General features: G+C 45.1%; 1 protein-coding gene across 1 annotated transcript in view; it reads left to right on the forward strand.

The window, feature by feature from the left end:
• The window catches only part of ATP11C (ATPase phospholipid transporting 11C), a 59,237-nt gene extending 38,791 nt beyond the window's left edge, over positions 1-20,446 (forward strand). The window contains exons 24-29 of the mRNA XM_058423884.1: positions 979-1,106; positions 3,521-3,656; positions 5,482-5,547; positions 6,346-6,449; positions 8,602-8,755; positions 13,359-20,446. Coding sequence (XP_058279867.1) covers positions 979-1,106; positions 3,521-3,656; positions 5,482-5,547; positions 6,346-6,449; positions 8,602-8,755; positions 13,359-13,475 — 705 coding nt within the window. The 3' untranslated portion in view covers positions 13,476-20,446. The remainder of the gene's footprint in view (positions 1-978; positions 1,107-3,520; positions 3,657-5,481; positions 5,548-6,345; positions 6,450-8,601; positions 8,756-13,358) is intronic.
• The last annotated feature ends 233 nt before the right edge of the window (positions 20,447-20,679 follow it).

Raw genomic sequence — 20,679 nt, forward strand, 5'->3', positions numbered from 1 at the left:
GGCCTAATGAGGCTTCCTAGCAGAGATTTGGTTTTTGGCATCCTGTCCCTTCACCACCTTGCTCTAGAGGACAGTAGGAGCTCACCTTGTTGCTCAGCACCATATCTGGAACATAATATTTTGAGACCATAACTGAAAAGAAAGCAGTCTGCTTTCTTTCCTTTCCCATCCACCAGCCATAAACACAGGTGGACACCTTCCTGAAGTAATGAGAAGGGTTTAGCTGGTTTGTCAGCACCTGATTTTGGTACTTCTGCTTCTCTTACGAGAACAAGTTTTGAAAGGTTTCCTGATCTTGTGTGCTCTGCTGCATTTCACTGCATTAAAAATGTCACTCAAAAGGAAGAATGGTTCATTCTTTTATGGCATCTTTTAAAAAAGACACACAATGAGTCTTATCAGAGCTTTGCTTAGTCCAAGTAAGCATCAGAGGCAGATCCATGTGGTGAGTGGGTTCATGTGATTGGAGACAAGAGCTCTGGCTTTTGTGTCTATTTGGGCTCAAAAGTAACAGGAAAAGTAAATGGTGGGAGATAATTCTCTGCTTGTTTTGGCAGAAACACTTGCCTTTTTCTTTTTTAAAAAAAAGAAGCTATAGTTCCTCTAAAACAGTCTAGTCTTTAGAGAGCCACAGGAGGCTTCAAATGTATTAATAGAAACAGCAGCACAAGAGCAGCAAGAGGAAAGCTGTGATAAGGTCTGTTCAGTCATGTTTTTCTGGAGGATAAGCTGGAGATGAGACCAGCCAGTTACAAAACTTCTGTCAGTGGGAGCAGGTTCCTGGTCATGCAGCCTGTGGGTGCCTTGTTCCCCTTGCATTGCACAGAGCACAGCTCCCATCCAATGAAGCTGTGCTGTGTGACAAAGGGATAGATCTGTAGAGTATGTAAGAGACAGGGGCTGGAAATTTATGGTTTCATTTCTTTGTGGAGAAGCCTTTTTCTGTTGTCTTATTTAACCCTTTCTTCCTCTTCTAAGCCACTGTATGATGCTGCTTATCTGACCATGTACAACATCTGCTTCACATCACTGCCTATCCTGGCTTACAGCCTCCTGGAGCAGCACATCAGCATCGACACGCTGACCTCAGACCCTCAGCTCTACATGTGAGTAGTCCTGGCCTGGGTAAACCTCTGCACAACTCTGTTAGCCATGGTTTGAGTTTTCTTGGTGCAGGAGCGTAAGCAGGTGTCTGTCCTGTGTCAGGGATGGGATCACCATGAAGTGCAGAAAAAGCCATTTCTGTCCCTCCTGGCTCAGCTGTTCTTGCATTCAAGCTGAGCAGCCTTGTGTTTATTGCCTGTTGCTACTTGTTTATGCTCTCTGACAGTATCTGGTCTAGCAAAAGGCACTGCTGTATCTCTATGAAAGAGAAAACTGTAGGTGGAATTCATCCATAAGAAAAGTTGAGCTGTCAGTGTGGCCAGACCATTGTTACCTTTGAGCCAGGCAGTGGGAGCCAAGCAAGTTATGGAGCATGTAATGCAGGGAGGGGAGATGTAGCTTTCAGGAGGAAAAAAGATCCATTCATTTTCAGAAAGACGAATGTTTCTGAAGCCCAGGTCAGGGAGGTGGTTTCTCAGCTTGTCTAAATGGATATGGTCCCCCCAGGCTTCCCCTCCACAGGCCAGGTCCCCTTATCAGAACCTAGGGAGCTCTGCTCATCGATCCATGCACTCTGTTTTCTGCCACGTTGCCCAGGGAAAGGACAGCTGAGACTGTCTCTCTCTGCTTTGCTTGTTGTTTTCTCTCCTTGGTTGCAGCAGGAAGAGGCTCCAATCTTGCACAAAAACAGATGCTTTCCATCTTCCTCCCAGCCCTGCCCACACACATGCTTGGGGCAGCCCTTCAGTAAAGACTAAGGAAGATGTCTTTTGGAGGAAACCCCTCTCTGTGCATCCCTGTTGCTGATTCCCCAGCCTGGCAGTCAGCCCTGTGGAAAAAGCCAGGTCAGGGCTGCTGTGGCCAGTGGCCTGTGCCAGCCCTGTTGCTGTGGTGTGATGCTCCTCAGCAGTGGAAGAGCCGCATGTGGCACAGCTGTACTTGAGCCAAGAGCAATCTGTGCAGAGACAGCAAAGGGAATTATCAGGCACATAAAATATCGTGTGAAAGTTGCCTTAGGTATTGAAAAAGCAGTGAATGCAACAAGAGCTGTAAGGCTGGGAAGGGGCTTGGGTGATTCTGAAGTAAACACTCAGAGCCATGATTGATTATAGCTCTATATTCCTTCACTATGGCAAAATGCCACTGTCTGTATTTTTAAATAGCTTGGTAATTGATTATTGTGCAACAGAGAGCAATAACAGCAGGCCCCTGTGCCTTCCCCTGGTGGGCTCTCTGATCTCTGGGGTCTGTCTGTTGAGGAGAAACAGCCTTAGTTTGAATATTCATGACTGCATGTGCTGCTGGATGCAGAGCGCCTGCTGCACTGCTGCTGGAGGAAGTGCTGAGCTGCTGCAGTGCAGAACCTGAGTCTGGAAAAAGTCTGTTTATCACGAGTGCTGCAGGACAGAAATGGGAATGCAAAACAAAGCTTGCAGGGAGGAAGCTGCTTGTATTTTCTCTCCTTGCAATACTCCACACTTCCAGTCTGGTTTATCCTTGCTCTTTTCTCAGACCCAAATTGTGATATGTTAGAATGTGGTCACGGCATCATCGTGTGTAGTTTTCAATAGGGTCTCGTTTCAGAAACTGCAGTTATAGGAGCCCAGCACCACACAGGTTTGCAAAGTGCAGCTTGCTGAAAAGGGATGTATTGCTTTAGGAGTTAAGGAGAATAATGCAAAAAAGATGGGGACTTCAAAGAAAGTAATCTAAAAAGATAATGATACAGGGAACTGTTTTTAACTCCCTCCTGCCCTGATAGCCACCCTTCATTCCCCATGCCCTGTGTGTGGTCCCTGCAGAGCTTTGCTCATAGCCTATCCATTTACTGCTGCTGCCTCCATGCCAGATCTCATTCTGTATTCAGCCAAGAGCCTCCTGCTACAGCCCCTGTGATAAAAATACCCACCATACAATTCAGGAGGTTGTTTTCAGCCTGTGCAGAAAAACACCACTTCAGGGAACAGGACTTGCAGAGCTTTTCTCAAAAAAGGACTATGCATTCAACAAAAAGAGGGAAGCACACCATGGATTTCATGCATCCCATACAGCTGCTCTTTAGCCTTATCCTGCTTTTAAAATTTAGCAGATTATGTCAGATACCATGGGCAGCTCAGGGGCTGCAGGAGAGGTTCAGGATAGTGTTGCCTCTGTTCACTTTGTGCTTTTTTCATCCAAGTTACCTAGAGGAGAAGGACAAAACAACTCATATGCTGAACTTCTTGTGATTTTTCATGATCAGCAGCTGCATATGAGAAGTGTTCTTTATGTCCTGGCAGGTATTTTTGTGGTTTCCCCCCTTGCCTCCTACTGCAAGGGCTTGCTCCAAAGCCCCTCAATCCCCTACTTGCAAGGAGCTTTGCAGTGAGTCCTCTAAACATGGTGGTGATGGTCTCGTTACTCCATCTCTTGGCAGGAAGGTGTCGGATAATGCAATGCTGCAGTGGAGGCCGTTCCTGTACTGGACCTTTCTGGGCACCTTTGAAGGACTTGTGTTTTTCTTTGGGGTTTATTTTCTTTTTCAAAGTTCATCGTTGGAAGATAATGGAAAGGTAACGGCCCAAAAGAAAGGAAGATGAGTGTGTGTTTTGTGCGCTGCCTCTGATACGCCTGGCAGGGAACATCTGCACGCTTAATCTGTGCAGTGTGTCTCCAGTCTTGTCTAACAGTGTAGCCTTGCTTATGGTGTGATTCTGCAGCAAATGCTTGAAATAAAACATTTTCCAGATTGCCATGGAAACGGGGCAGAGCTGGTTACACTCACTAGGTAAAATGGCTAGTCTTACACACAGCTCTGTTCCAACCCAGTGAGCTTTGCACAGTGCTCATCCCCTCTTCTGTGTGATCCCAGGCATTGACCGAGGGCAGGAGCAGTGTCTGTCCTTCCCACCAGTGACAGCCTGAAATTTGGCATGTGCTTGGCTGGTTGTGAGCAGCTGAAATTAGCCCACCTTGATGAGATGGTGCTTGTTAGTGCAGACATGGTACAGGGCTGCTTGTGTGCTGTGCCTGCTTGGGGGTGTGATTTCAGTCTCTGCTCTCCCTTTGAAGGCTGGTGCTGGCCTTTTGCTCCTGTTTTGGGGCCAGCAGAAGTCCCCAGCTGCTGGAGGCAGCAGGATGTTGTCCCTGCTGCCTGCTTGCTTGTGTCTCTGCTGTGGGGACAAGCGCTTGCATCGCCATGTGAGTGAGGTGTGGGAGCTGCTGGGGTTAACTTGCTCAGAAAGAGGAGGAAAAAAGATGGAGTTTTGTTGGGGTTTTTTTCCCTTTTTTCTTATTTTTTCTTATTTTGCTGATTAACTGAGTACAGAGCAAAGCATTAGTGCAGGGTGGCTGCCACACGTGGTGGCCTGAGCTGTTTCAGGACCCTTTCCCCAAGGGAATGTGCAGCGTGTCATTAGATCTTGGCAGATGGGAAACTTCTTTACACCGTCACTTGTGACCCTTGAAAATACATAAACTTTTTTTCATGGCTAACACTTGGAGAAAAGCTGATGAAATTTATGTATGTATATTCATACATTGCATCAATGTCAGCATTTATGGCCCCAGCTAGATGTAGTCAAGCCCCATGTATTGTCAAATCAGTGCTCTTCTGTATCTATAGCCATTCTGGTTGTATTTGAATGAAACATGAAGCACTGATATGTTCTGTGAATGCCTTCAGAGGTCAAGTCTGTGTGGCAATACAATAAGATCTGTGGTTATGTCCTGTTCTGTAAACACTTATGCCTGTAAGAACTGCTACCAGCAGTTGTTCATAATATCCATGTATGTTTGATTGACTCGTTTTTCACTCCTATTGACTTTAATTTTTTTGCATTTTTTGAAAACTTTTACATTTCGCTTTCTGTTTTAATGTATGCATTCAGATCTTGACAGCCTTTGGTAAGCATCTCTCCCATTCATTGCTATCATTTGGATTTATATACAGTATCTGCTTTTTTGTGTGCGTAGTCACTAGTACCCACAAACCAAACCAGATGGAACAGTACCCACTGGTGCACTCTGCAGAGGGGACCGCAAAGAGATGATGATGAGTGTGGCAAGAAAGCAGAAACTGAGTAAATTGCCCAGAAATCCTGAAATACAGGTGGTGCAATGACTTGTGTCCTCGATCGACATTGCTGTTAGTAGGAGGTTGTCCCTGTCACCGTCCCAGCTCTGGTCACCTGTCTGTGTGGCACTGCATGGCTCAGGGTGGCATAGTGGGTGGTGAATCATGCATTTGCCTGGAGCCTGTCTGAGTGTATATGTCCCATAGCAGTGGCTCCCTCCAACCCTTCCTCTGCTCCCTGCTTGCACCCCATCCCCATTGGCATTTCTGTGCCTCCTTGGAGAAGGTTGGAGACGCCTGTGGCAGTGCCGTGTGTTTTGCAGGTGTTTGGAAACTGGACCTTTGGGATGATTGTTTTCACTGTGCTGGTGTTCACTGTCACTCTCAAGGTTAGCATCTCCCTTCCTTTTTCAGTCCCTCATTACAGGCCTTTTCCAAGGCTCATGTATGCACTGTAAAATCCTGTAGTGAATGTGCTGAAGATGAAGTGTCTATGAGTATTTTCCACCACACTTAAATCTTCTCTTCTTCCATAGAGGCAGAACCTGCTTACTTTCCTTTGTGTAGTCTGTGGTCTTTACATGCTTGTTTTGTTTAAATTATTTTTCTCTTTTTTTTTCCTCTCTTTTGAGGACTCCAGTTGATTATGGTTGACTTTTCCCCACGCTTTCACCTCTTGATGTTCAGTTCCAGCAAGAGGAGAGGAGCAATAGAGAATTTGGGTTTGCCCACCTTGTTTCAGTCAAGGCTGAGTGCCACAGTGATTGCAAAAGCACATGTCAAATAACAATAGCAAACCTATTTTGTTTCATGGAGCTTTCCAGAACAAACTGTTTGTATAAGACCTTACAAAAGGTCTTTTGTGTTTGGTTCAGGACAGCAGGTGGTGACAAGAGGCAATTACAGTCCCTGTAACCTTTAGATGTTTCTTTCCTGTAGCATCCAGGGGTTCCATCAAATTTATTCCATTTAAAAGTGTCTGTTACAATTAGAATGTCACTGTTTCCCTGCTAACATTGTGCCAGACTGTGGACATTGAAAATGTTTTTCCTGGTGCCCATATGCACAGAGGTAGCTGTTTGGAGAACCTTCAGCCTTAATGTGAAATCAGTCTGAAATTTCATATAAATATAATCCAATACATTCTGCATCTAAAGCCTGTTTTGTCTCTCTTTTTATTCCCACAGCTAGCATTAGATACCCGATTCTGGACATGGATGAACCACTTTGTGATTTGGGGCTCCCTTGCTTTCTATGTGTTTTTCTCATTCTTTTGGGGAGGAGTCATTTGGCAAGTATCTTTTCTTCTTCCCACTGTGCTTTCTTAGGGGAATGCCCAGTGCTGGCTTTGGCAATGCAGCATCCCCTCATTAGGAGTATCCTGAGATTTGCAGGTGGCAAGGTGTGTGCAACCCTGCTCGTTTGTCTGCTGAGTGAGGAAGGAATGCCTCCATCCAACACCCACCAAAAGCCAGTGCTGGGAGAGGGCTGGTGTGTGATGAGATGTGTTTGAGGAGGTCTCAGCCCACCAGAGGGAAGAGCCTGAAAGAGAGAACACCCTGGGCATCATCTAGGTGCTCAGCTTTGGCAGAGGGTGTTTGCTTTTCTGCCCACAGGGTCATTTCTGGTACTGAGGCTCTTGCCTTTATTGGGAGGTTCTAGAGTAAACCTTTTAGGGTCTGTTTGTGCATGTGGATGAGAGAGACAGAAAGAATTTGTGGTGGAAAGAACCCTGGTGAAACAGAAGGAAGGAAGAGATGAGGCAGATGCAGAGCAAGAGGACCTGGCCTTCTGGGACAGAGGGAAAAATAGACAGGAGAAAGCCAGATCCTGTTGTTGAAATCATGGATCTGAGTAGAAGAAAGTCTCATTGATTTGAGTGCACCCAGGATTTTAGGTTTAATGTGTCGCAAAAGCAGGCAAGCATTAGTACATTACAAACGTTACCAGTTTTGTATTTCCTGTGCTGCAGTAGATGTTCAGCTGACATTCACAGTAGACAACATCTCTGTATTACACTTTTGCTTTGCCATGGGCTGGTGCCATGGGCTAATGGCTGGATCCCTGATCCAGCAATCTGCTAATAAGGATGTGGAACAGATTTAAATATCTTGTATGGGGGTCACAAGCTTTAGCTCTTCAGTTAACTTTTGCTGACCAACAGATCCAGATCTGCAGTCTAGCCACATCTCTATGCTAAATGTGTGAGTTTTCTACTTGTCTTGGTTTTGAAAAGACAGGTGTCTGCTAAGGAGAGGCAGGCCTCTCTAGGAAATGAGGAATTTGAATCCTTCCCTCCGTGTTATTATAATTTGGAAGATTAAGAATAAAACTTTTCAGTCAGAGCTATGGGGAAAAAGAATAACAGTCCTTTACTAGTAAATATAACAGGACAGACAAAAAACAACAGCAATTATAACAACAGTAGAACAGAACCAAGAACCCCGAGGGCAAACGGTGGAAGCTCCGGTGCTGATGGCTGGAAGCCAGGCGCGGTGGACTGTCCTCCGCAGGCAGGGGGTGTCCTCGGCAGGCAGAGGTGGCAGTGCCGGAGAAGCTGCAGCGGCGGGACCCGGTCTCACCCAAAATCCAGCAGGACAGCGAAGAAACTCCGAATTCCTGGATACTCCAACAGATGGTGGAATTCCCAGGACCGGACTCCTTCATTAACCGTGGACTCCAGCAGCCAGCCGTGGCCCGATCAATGCTTCCCCCGGAAGAAGAAGAGAGCCGCGAGACCCCTCCACCCTCAGCTCTCTCCGGGAGCTTTTTTCCCTCCCCCAAAACTAAGTTATCAGTTCTTTTGTCCAGGTTAAGCACTCAGCACTTAGTCTCCTAGCAACTTGGGAGGGGGAAAAAATTCTACAGGAGACTTAAACCTCAACACTACTAGAAACTCTTTCTACTGTTTAACTTGTATAGCTCAATATTTTTGATCTAACAGTAAGCAGAAACTGCTTTGGGATCCTTGTCATCAGTTATTGATGAGGTGTTTTTCACAAGCAGCTGATGGTTGTTCTCCCTCATCAAGGAAAGGAAGAAGGGGCAAATAACCTGTTGTGATTGAGAGACTCTGGATTTCCACTATCAAAACCAAACCAGAAGCTATAGCAAAGCCTGAAGTTGAAATAAAATGACCTGTTTTTTGATGAGGTGAATAATTTGTCTTTCAGTGATGGTGGCTAAATTCAAACTCCTTCCCACCCTGAAAAGAAACAGATGTGGAAGATGCAAAATGGATCATGACAATCTTCTAGAAATAGTGCAGCTTGGAGGCAGGAGATGGATTGGGAGAAGGATGGACAGTGTGTTTCTGTGCTGTATCCATCTCTGTATGAAAGGGAGGCATAACTGCTAATAGCTTTACCTGAAATGTCCTTTGATTCTGATCTTCTTGGAAAACCCATGTTAACCATAATTTATTTGTATCCTTTCTTTTTCAGGCCTTTCTTGAAGCAGCAAAGAATGTATTTTGTATTTGCTCATATGCTGACTTCTGTTTCCACATGGCTGGCAGTAATTCTCCTGATCTTTATCAGCCTTTTCCCAGAAATTCTTCTAATAGTTTTAAAAAATATAAAAGAGAAAAATCATCAGGTGAGGAACAAGATGATGTGTCACACTGTATTTTTAGAAAGACCTTTCTTACCCTTAAGCACCAGATGAATCTCTAACAATACCATGTACCACTCACATCTCAAGGAAGGATTTCTAAAGTCTTGTCTTGCTCTTTCACATGCCAAAAATGTCAAGAAGTTGTTCTAAAAATACTGCCTAGATCTGTAGCAGGGAGCGAGTCAACCTGTGCCTTTCCTTAGTTGCCTTCTCTGGGTGGGAATGTGGTATCTCCTAGAGAAGTGCATCAGCCTTGTCCAGCCTGAACTGGATCACCAAACACACCTTATTTTGTCCTGAAAAAAACTGCTTGTTTTTATGTCAAAAAACACAAGCAGGATGTTCCCCCTGGGTACGTCCTCAGGTGCTGGTGCAGTGGGAACAGGGTCTGGTCACATTTGCCCATCCTCCATAAATAACTGAAGGCTCAAACCGTGATTGTCACTCTCCCTGGAAGTTATCTGGTTTCTTAACAGCTTTCCTTCACTGCTGGGGAGGAGGGCTCCCTTTAGAAATGGAAACCTCTTAAAACTTTTCTCCATTGCTCCTGCAAGTGGTGAAGGTCAGCACTGCCAGGCTCACAGCTCACTGTGCTGAGCCCCCCTGCCCCTTGTCTCTGCTTGCCCAGAGGGGCTGAACATCCCAGAGGGACAGCCCCTGCTCCCCCCAGCTATGCTCCTCCTCCTGCAGCTGCTCTCTTCCCCTGCAGCATCAGCAAGTCCTGCCCTGGGCCAGCATGTGAGAATTGCCAGCCAGCCCTGGCCTCTTGCCTCCTGGGGTTTGGATGTCCCTGGGCTGCAGTAGGGCACAGCTGAAGGGGCATGGGGTGGGATAAGATAACCCCCACCCCCTGGTCACTGATAGAATCACAGAATGGTTTGGGTTGGAAGGCTCCTGAAAGATCATCCAGTTCCAGCCCCTTGCCATGGACAGGGATGCCATTCACTAGACCAGGTTGCTCAGGGCCCCATCCTACCTGGCCTTGAACACTTCCAGGGATAGGGCATCATTAAAGTTGAAAACCATAGAGATGGTAAGAGAACTGTGGTTGTGTTTTGTGAGGATCCATGTAACTTCTTCCACTTGAGTATGATTTAATAGTTTCTAGCTGGACACCCCTGTTGAATAGGCTGGGAGTGAGTTGCTCTCAGCTGCAGACATAGGACAGTTTGGGGACAGTGCCCTGGAAGGGTAACCTGGAGATTTGAGTCCCAGCTCAACTCACCTGGGAGGTGACCCATTTTTGCCTTCAGCTGCTGACCAAAGATCCATCCCCCCTCTTGCAATACTTACTTTTAAGAGTGCTTTATATTCATTTAACAAAGGCTCTTGTGAAATCACTTAGCAAAGCAAAGCGTCAACTAGAAAAGTCTCTTCAGATGTGCATCCCCAACTAAACACAGGCTGAGCTATATTTAAATGTACATTTTGAGTAAAGCTTTATTGTAAGTGCCTGAAGGAGATGCCAGCTCTGGATATCTACATCAGCCAACAGACACCAAAGTCAGCTGCCTGATTTGTAAAGGCATCTAAGACCAAGTAGATGATTTCAAATCAAAACCCTTATTGAGAATCCTGACCTTAATATTGAAATAAAATAAAGATCAGTGTCCTAAGGGAAGCATTAAGTGAAAAACAAAATTAGGGACATTGTAGGAGGGCCTGCACCACAGCTTGGTGGCCAAGCGTCCCTTCTGGAAGGGGAGGATGGACTTGAGGCCAGGTTCTTGGGCATTTGCCTTTGATCCCAATGGGGACAGGGTTTCACCCCCAGTTTCCTATAACACAGTGCATCAGCTCTGCTCAGCCTTTATTAAATTTTCTGTGTGGAAATGTGGTGGTTGTTTTTATTTTGTTTTGGTTCTGTTTGTTTTTTTAACTGCAAGGCACATTTGTGTTTTCCTTGGTTTCTGCCTTTCTCTTTCTTGTACTGCAATTTTCTGTCTTTTGTGCTGTTGTGAACTAGGTAACGAAGCACCTTCCTTCCTCAGGAACATCCACTATCTTCGTGCTTTCTCAAACTTCCAGCAATCACAGCTTTTCTTGGAGTGAATAAGGTGATTTCCTTTCTGAGTCACAATGTGTTGCTTGCTCAACTGCTTTTTTCTTCCTTCTAATGCCTAACTCCTGAAAACCCACGTTTAGATTTGCTCACACAGCAGAACCTTGCTTTTCCTCACCTTTTGCCTTAATTTAAATCTTTTGCTGAAGTATTTAATCTGTCTCTTCCCCTTGGGTCTCTTGCTGCACCTCAGGTGAGTGAGCTGGTTGTGCTCAGGATGTCCAAGTGAGGTGGATGAAGACAAAGCTGGTTACACTCTCCTTCCTTGCTGTAGTTTTGTGTTAGTGGACTAGATAGGAGTGGGACAAGGTGAAATTGATGTTGATTGTCCTCTGGATGATTTGTCAAATGGCTCAGGCTTGTCTGACCTAGGAGGAGCTTCCCCAGTGCCCACCTTGCCCAGTCCATCCAGCTTGTCAATGCTGCCGTTGTTCTTTGTGTGAGTGATTAAGCCACAGCCCACAACCCTCACATCAAGGGGTAGTCTTGGACTTGCTGACCATGGGATTGGTGGGGTCACCCACAGCAAAGCACCTTGATTACATGTCCCTAGTGTTTGGATTCACTGCAGATCTCCACCATTACTTGCTGTTCTAAAAATTCCAGTTGTGTGGAGAGCAGGGATGTCTTCCTCCTCCCTCAAAAGCACCTGCAGCATAAATCTCCAAACATGTTGAGAAGCAGAGCCAGTTTCTGAATACGTCCCATGCCCCTTGCACTCCAAAACCCAGCCAGTGTTAGTCACTGTGTGTTGCTCCATCCTTTATGAAACGACTTAGCTGTAAAAGGGGTTCTGTGTCTTGCATTGTTTGACCCAGACAGGCTGAGGGGCATGTGTGCTATAAGTCTCTTTGCCTCGCTGTTGCAGAGCAGCAGGAAGGCACCTGATTCATTGTCGGCCAGACCTTCTGTCAGACCTCTTATTTTAAGAACATTCTCAGATGAGTCTAATGTGTTGTAACAGGTACCCTGTCTGGAGGAGTTGGGATGGTTTTAAAGGCATTGATTAACCAAATGTAACCCCCTCCAAACCAATTAAACCATGGTTCTTGTAATTCTCTTGACTATTGGTGTGGGGCACCTTTCCTTATGGAATGGAGATGCAATGCTTGGGATGCATTTTAATTTGGGGATGTTGTACTATCCAACTTCTTCAGAATCCTGTATCTGTACAGATCCTTTCAAATATTTGACAATATGTAAACAAATCTTTCAATCTAGCAGTTATTTCAGTCTAATATTAGCAGAAAATTTAATTTGAAAGTGCAGTCTGAATTGTGCTAACACTGGTTATAAAAACTAACGCTGATACATTTACAGTGAAGGATGGAAATCTCAGTTAAAATGATTCCAGTATTGCATCTGAATTGTACCAGAATTCCTTTCTCTAGGGTGCATGCTGTTCTATTAGATAGAAATAAGTATGTTTAATTCATCTGCATAGATGGAAACTAGATACATGTACTTATCTGTGTGTCAGCACATGGAACAGAGGCATGTCTCTGTGTCTGTACACACACCCAGGGCATCCTCATATGAGTTGACTTGATTTTAAACTTTATTGTAAGCTAATAGCAGAGTAAAGAAAGTAAAAGTGCCTAATTGAATTCACAACTCTGCTTTTAGGGGAGGTGTTATATGTGGTGTCTGCTGCAAACATAAACCTGCAGGTTATCTACAAACCTCTTGCAGCTTTTGTGCCCACACCTGCTGCTAAAGAAATCAGGTTTATGGACATGGCAGGGCCAGCAGCCAGGCTTGCCAGGCCTGCAGTGCAGCTGGCATCTGGCCTGTGCAGCCAGTCCTTCCCCACTGACATTAGGTGGTGCTCTCCACCACCACATACTGGTGCAGACTGGTGTGAGAGGTGGCTGGACCAGCACAGAACGGGAGCTACAGGGGACAGTGGGGCAGATGCCACTTTTAGACTTCATGCAGTGTTACCTTGGTTTTTCTGAGTTTTTCTGAGCCTTTTGATTTTCTTAAATAGAGTCAGATCTTTTTAGTTATTGTACAATATTAAGAGCAGTTTTCTACCTTTTCCCATAGATGTAACATAAACAAATCCTTTGTTTTTCATTCTCTGTCCTTTGTTTGCATATTTCTAACCTGAAAACAATTGTAACTGACAATTGGTCTGGCCACTGAGGCTGAGGGGTGGAAACCCCAAAAAGCCAATCTTCTGCTAGACCCACAAATGTATAAAAAGTAAGAAATAAACAAAGGGGTCTCTTCTCTCCGCTTTCTCAGCTGGGAGCTGGTTCGGAAGGACCTCTGCCTTGCAAAATCTCTTGTCTGCGTGTGACTGCTTTGTGTGTCTCAGTGACAATGCAGCATTTTGGAAATTGTGAAAATGGATTTATCATCTGATTACTTGGTTGTGAATGATATTTGGCACTTTTATCATGGGCTAATCATTCTTCTTCTCCTATATTATATTTTTTTAAAATAACTCAGGAAAAGGTTTATGAGTTTGGGAATGTAAGTTGCAATACACGTTTGTTTTCCTTCTGATTTTTGCAGGCTGGCCCCTTTGATCTGCCTGTGTTAGTGTCATACAAATGTATAGAGAATGGTTATGTGAAGGCTGAAGATGCTGTTACTAATTTGGCAGAAAGATATCCTCTCAGGATACCTTAAAGTGCTCCACACAAACACTGCGTATTGATTGTCATGCTGTAGGAAACCCATGGTTTTAACCTGGCAGTGACCTTTGATAGTACCAAAGACTGTAAGCAGCCATGCTGATAGAGCAGCCAGGGCACTGGCCCCACAGTACCTGTTAGTCTTTGGTCTTGTGGCTTCCCTGCCCTCCCAGATAAACCAATTTGGCCAAATCCTACATCATTGAAGGCTGAGAAAGCATCTTTAGGAATTCACCCAAAACAGCATGGATCGAAGTGCAAGAGTGCAGTGCCAGCCCCATTTCACATGGGGGCTTCCTCTGCCTGCTGCAGATCTGTCCGAGAGCAGCAGAGCTGCTCAAAGCTCGTGCTCTGCCTGACCAAAGAAGTAGCACAGACTTCAACCCAATAATATTCCCCTCCAGCCACCTGAAGGTACTGGGAAGAGGCTGCTCTCCTCACACACAAGGCGGATACAGCCCTGGAGCCTCTCTTGCCTGGCAGCTGCCCCCTCTCAGCCATGAGTTCCCAGATGCACATGGCAGGATCAGCTGAAAATTCAGGAGAAATCTTTGCTGCTCCCTCCTCCAGGTGTAGCTGGAAACAGTCTGTAGTCTGTCCACAGCAGTGGTGTCCATGTGAAGACCTGCAGTGCTGGGAAGTGCCAGAGCATCCTGCCACAACCACTTTGCTGATGGGTTTATTCCTGCTGGAGGGTGAAGAGAAGGTTGTTTTGTAGCTGTTTGTGATAGAAGGAAACTTTCATGGGGGAGAAAGGAATCCCAAAAGTTGGGCTGTGTCAGCCTCTGAGCCCCAGTGCCCAGGATCGTATGGCTGTGCTTACATTACTGCACTGTGCAGTTGCTCCAACACTTTAAAGGCCTGAGGGACAGTGTAGTCCTTGGCTGATCCTGGGGACATGGGTTGTGCCTGTGAACCTGCAGGTGTATAAAACTGCATCTTGAGTTATTTGCACTAAGAAGAAAGATGACAGCTTAAAATTGAATACGTGAACCTGATTTCATTTTACATTTTATTTGTTTTTTTAAATTGGCATGTTCTTTTTAAATCTACCTGTACCATGGTCATAGGAACTTTCCTCTTTAGGTTCTGCACAGCAAAGGTGAGATGCCTGACTCTCAATATATATTTTTTTTCTCTGATACTTCATATGTGGAAAGAGCAGCTTTTTTTGTTGTGTGAAGTCATAAGCAGTGACAGAGCAGCCTGTGTGCTGCCGATTGGTGTGACAGACCCTCCCTTGTGCTGATGTCCCCAGAGGAACTACTGTGAGAAGCTTTGAGGCTTATTTCAGAAGCAGCAAGCTCTGCACTGCCGCTGGGTTTGGCTCCCACTCGCTCAAGCTTTGTCATGTGTATACAACAAAAGAATTTGGGACTAGACAGAACAGTCCCCTCACCAAATTTTGTTGAACCGCAGACTACTAATTTTTGGAAGAATCAAGTCTTGCTCTCTGGCTGCCATCCCTGAGGTTCGTCTTCGACTGGTGCAGATCAGCTGCTGGCAAATTCGTGCATCATGAGGACTTCGGATGGGCCTTACCTGAGTGGGAGAGGGGAGTGCACAGTTCCTGTGGCTGCTCTGCCATCACCCAGCACAGGAGGGGACGGATGGACAGGACCACTGTATTATGCACTCTGCGCTGGCCTCAACACAAGTGGTGTCTGCACCCTGTCAGTGAGCGCAGCTCAGCTCCTTGCTGCATGCAAGTCAAGAGCTTCACTGCCAGCATGTGTCCCATGGGCAAAAGTTTCATTTTCTTCTTTTTTTAAATTTTTTTTCTGTTTTCCTAGCTAATTTCACAGACCTGGAATTCAACTTGCAGACCTTGTCCTGTTCTCAACTTTTCTTGCTGAAATGTGGTGCCTACACATCAAGTATATGATGAATACAATGAAGATATGCTCTATATGCCAAATCTAACCATTCTCCATAAATATACGGTTGCTGACTTGTGTTTACATAACCTTTTAAAAATGGGCGCTAAAATGCCTAATTCCTTTGATTCAAAACCATTCCAAGCCCGAATGGTCCCAAGCCTGACACCTGACTTCTCAGATTGTTTTGTGTCATGCTCTACTCCAAGGGTCAAAGTCTGTTCCCCTGGAATTCCATTGGTGATATCAGTGGGAACAGTGAAACTTGACGTGTGTGTGAACTGTTCAAATAGTCAAGTCAACAGGATGATTTCTGCTGCCTGTCTCAAGACAGAGCCTTCTGAGAACCAAATCTTTCTCTTGGCATTTCCAAGTGTCCTGACTCCAGCTGGAACAAGCCATTGCAATAGCCGTATGTTCAAACCCAAGGTGTGCATGCTGACAGGTGGAGTGGAATTCATGTGGAATGTCTTGAATAGCAGTTCTTTTGAGAAAATGCAATTTTTCTTGGGCTTGGATCTTCAGATAGTGCTCTGGTGTAGTGCTGGGTGCCAGGACAGCCAGGCTGCCCTGGTCCTGCAGAAGAGCTGGTCCTTGTCACTCAGCAACGGCAGAAAAAAAATTCCTGTTGCTGTGGGTGACTTGTGAAATGAGGGGAAACAGGAGACCCCTTTTGAGGTTAGAGAGGGGAAGTAGTGGTGGTAGGGGCTGTAAGGTGTAAGGCAGCAGGATTGGAGAGGCAGTAGTGGGACAGCAGTGCTGTGGTGGGTGCTCTGTTCCCTGATGCCACCACACTCGCGGTGTTCATCAGGTAGAGTAAAAGGTCAGTACAAGCTTTTTGGTGGAGAAACTTGAAGGAAAAAAGGCTGGGGTTTTCTCATAATAATTTGTTGAAGTTTTATCACTGAGTAGTGACACTGAAAGGTAAGGAAAGTAATTAAGATTCCCTCTAAAACTTATGTGATAACAGTTGAGCTTGGTGTAGTCATAGCAACTTTTCAAAAACTAATCCTAATGGTTACGAGAATATTATAAATGACTTGGAATTGCATAAAAGCTTCAAATTGAATTTGTATGCACACAGTTGAAAAACTTTCCTAATACTGCACCTTTTGTCCAATCAGCTATGATTTTTAAAAAAAAAATGTGTAGTGTATAGAAAATGTAAATTATATGCAGGCAATGAGCAGATACATTTTCAGCTTCTTGCAAAGAAAAAGGACTGCAACCTTACATTTTTTTCACTTAAATGCAATTTTATACATTTATGTTGCTTTATATCAAGGAAATTGAATGTGAATGTTACCTTTTATGAATGCAACTTGCTCTTTTTTCATTACAGAAACTTTTGTTTAAAATAATCAGTAAACTTTGGTATGTTGTTCTGATTAATATATATTTGTTGTTTGTCTCATCTCCTTGGATACTCCTAGGGGGTAGTTGATTGTTTGGGCTTTTCCAGGGCAGTACTAGGGGGAAAATCAGCATTTTCACTGGGGGGTAGGTACCAGCAAGGCCATGCTTGGTTGTCTGGTGTGGAGCAGCATTTGTCTAAGGAAATACTGCTTGCTTCTCATACATTTTTATTTTTCCAGCAGTGTATTAGCAATTGCTGGCATCAACTGCTGCACATAGCTGGCCTGTGTGCTCTCGTCTCATTTCCCTTTAAACGAATGCTTAATTAAGAAAGTGAATCCTGTGAATTAAGTTAATAAATTGATTTAACTTTCTAGAATAGGTGAACCCAGGGCTTCAGCTGACATTTAGGAACTAGCTGAGAAAAGTGTAGGTCCATGTGCCTGATTTCCATTCACAAAGTGTTTTCCTTACTGCTTTGTTTTGGTTCTTGGTTCTGTGTCATGGCTGCCTGTAATAAAAGAAGTATTTTTTAGTTCAAAGCCTCGAAGTACACAAATGAGGTTTGCAAAATGCCTGGTGCTGGTGAGGTTCAGGCCCAATATTTGCATTGATGAAATTCCAACAACACAAGGAAAGTGCTGAAGCACGACTCGCAATGTGTGTATAATGCACAAGAAAAATATATAGACTTAACTTTCTTTTTAAGGACACGGGTCTGTTTCAAACTGAAATGTTTGTAATGAGAAACTGTCAATTTGAAAAATTCTGTTTTGGCTGCTTTGATCCCTGCAACTCCCATCAGGCACCACAGGACAGATGGCTAAGCTATTTAAAACAAACTCTAACCTTTCCAAAGCAGCTTGTACTATTGGAAACCAGATACATGCATTGAGAATCTTAATAGCGCCAGTGAGTGATTGTGAAAATGGCCTGAAAAGCTGGAGAGGATTTTACTCTGAGCTGGCTACCCAGGCTGACAGGACAAAAGCTGTAAATGTTAAGCGATGGGAGATGACCGCAAGTCACCAAGTATTTCAGAAAGCACCAAAATTAGCACTTAAAACACCCATGTAGCACTTCTTGTAAGAAAGGAGAAGTAATGTCATGTTGGAAGGTGATTTTTAACAAGGACAGCAATTTTTTTAAGGTCAGGCTGTTGGCGTGTGAGGGCTCTTGGCACGGGGAGAGGTCATGGTGTCCATGTCCCTCGCTGTCCCCCTGCAGCTGTTGCAGGACATGCATCCACAGCATTCTCGCTGCTGGAATTGGGCTTTGCTTCTTAAATTTCCACACATCTGGGGCTAACCTGCTAAGCTGGAAAATACACAGTGGCCTGGAGAAGGGGTGCGTATGTGCACCTGTGAGAGTTCCTGTCCAAAACCAGGAGCTGTAACAACAAATAAGGCAGGTCTGACTAATGCAGGGGGAAAGTGAGAGTGGGAGAACAGAGTGGAGCCCCTTTTTTTTTCACATTCAAGTAGGAGACATGAAATCCTCCTGATTAAATCTATGCAGGTGTGGCTGGCCAGGATTTCTGCCAGGCTATGGAGGATCTGCTCCACTTGGATCAGCTTGGAAAGACCCACACTGGGCAGTACCCCTGGAATGAGGGCGATGCTGCTGTCTGCACAAGAAATCCTCCTAAAATCCCTATTCATGAAAACCAACCATGTTGCTGTTGTATTAGGGGTGGCTGAATGAGCGACAGAGACTCTAATCTTCTTAGAAGGCATAAAGCACATTTATTAGAGAGCACACCTTTTTATAGACTATTCGATACAGCTGGACATGATTGGTCCTTTAATTAACACCCCTCACCATCATTGGCTAATTAGAAATGACACCCTTTTGTAAACATCTTGCAAATCAACAAGTGTAAACACCAGGTGTAAGGATTGTTTTGAATTCCTTCACTGAGCTTTCTCACAACTCCCCAGACCAGTGTATGGGAGTTGACTTTCTCTCTTACAGGCCTTGCCACTGTCTGATGCTTGAAAATTTCTCTCTGACCAGGCTGTCAGCATCCACAATCCCTCCTTTTTGTTTTAAAGCAAAAGGCAGCATTTGTAATCCCCTGCAGGGCCCTTCGCAGAAAGGAGAACAAACACAGCACAAGAGGTCCCTGTAGTAACTTGCCAGGTACTAAACAGAACCTCAATCAGACACTGACTTAGAGCAGTCAGGGAGATTCTCTAGCACATACCATCGAATTCTTCACAATCACGTCTATGCACCAACATCAAGTCTTGCTGTTCATTCTTGCAAGGAGCCAGTTACTAATTTTAACACAGTAACAAAACATTGTTAGTCTGCTCAAAGAACTGGCAGTCTAACTTGTCAACACTCACTACTCCAGAAACAAAAGAAGAGATAGAATGCTCATTCTCTACTTGTAGAAGGGTGTCCTGGTTTGGGACAAATTCGGGAGAAAACCCCTGTATAGGATCCCTCTAAGGAAGCAAACCCACGTGGCTCCTCCCTTCAACTGGTCTGGAAAAAAAAACAGAGGAGTAGGGGATGAGGCTCTTCAGCCTCTTCTTTCCTTCTTCTCTTTTGAGTCAGTTACATCACTTTTGGAGAAGGTTCAGCGTCTCCTGAATGTTAAAGGCCCCACGTTGGGCGCCAGTTAGAAATATGTCCTGGTTTGGGACAAATTCGGGAGAAAACCCCTGTATAGGATCCCTCTAAGGAAGCAAACCCACGTGGCTCCTCCCTCCAACTGGTCCGGAAAAAAAACCAAAACCCTCTTTGGAGAAAAGTGGAAAAAACTATTTTACTAAACAAATGAAGTGCATACAAGTATAAAGAATGAATAGTGTGAAACAATAAAACCTCTCTTTCTGAAGTGAGATGGCAAACTGAGAAAGTCCTTGCCGTGGGTGTAGCTCGGCTCTCTCTCAGCGTCTCCAGTCCCAGTCCCTCCGGCGCTGCTGGAAAATGCCGAGGTCCAGGCCCCGGTGGGCCGCAGGTGCAGCCCCCAGTGCTCCCCTGGGTTTTCAGTCTAGAGCAGGTTTAAACAGTTCCAAGAAAAAGGAAAAAAAACAGTCCAGGGAAATTCTCTGCCCTAGCTAGCTGAAACTAACTAAAAGCAAAGAAAAAAAAATCTCTGTCCTGCAGTCTCTCTAAGCCTCCGCCGGACACGCCGTCCGCAGAAGAATGTGGAGGAGTCGGGCAGTTTTCTCAAAACAAACTCCGCGCTTCTCCTTGCTCTTAGAACCAGTCTTAAAGGCACAGGACTCAATATACAGCACAAACAGAACAGACGATTGGGGATACAGGCATCATAAAGTTACCCTAAGACAAAGGGCCATCCTATTGATGATCAGCATCCTCATCATCATTCGAAGGTTGCCTGTTGGCCCCATTCTGCTTTCGGTGTCGCAAGTCAGGGTGGATGCACCTTGCAGGTATTCACCGTACCCCAGTATCTGTGTGTCGTGGGTTGGCACAGTTTAGTTTTTAGTTATGGAGAAATGTGGAATATATTTTCGGGTCAGGACCTGGGAACTGCTTTAGAAAGGACAGGGACCTATCAGAAGGTTAGTTGGGATATTGGCATCTGTTTTGACCACTGAGAATGTCAATTGCGAGTTTGGGATGTGCCCATATTAAAAAACCTGATTTCCTGCAGGTCAGCCCTTTTCCCTTTGGCCAGAGACAAGTAACATAGAGTTGGGCCTGTTGCTCCTCCCCCCTTTGGGGGGAAGCTGGCCCAAGGCCTAGGTGGATTCCATCGGCTCCTGTTGGGGGGGGGGGAGGGAGGAGAGATTGCTGCTTTACAAAACTACTTTCTCCAAACTTCCCTGGAGTAGGGAGGGATCTCTGCTAGCCCCCTGATAAGAGCTATGGGCCCCATTTAGGCCGAGGCCGCCCCGATTTACACTGAGGGGTGGGCCAAAAGGCATTTATGATCCTGCCTGTTTTTTTTTTTTTTTTATTCCGGACTGCCCAGGTCCTCTGATC

Source organism: Hirundo rustica, chromosome W (assembly GCF_015227805.2).
Source record: "Hirundo rustica isolate bHirRus1 chromosome W, bHirRus1.pri.v3, whole genome shotgun sequence".
Classification (NCBI taxonomy): Eukaryota; Metazoa; Chordata; class Aves; order Passeriformes; family Hirundinidae; genus Hirundo; species Hirundo rustica.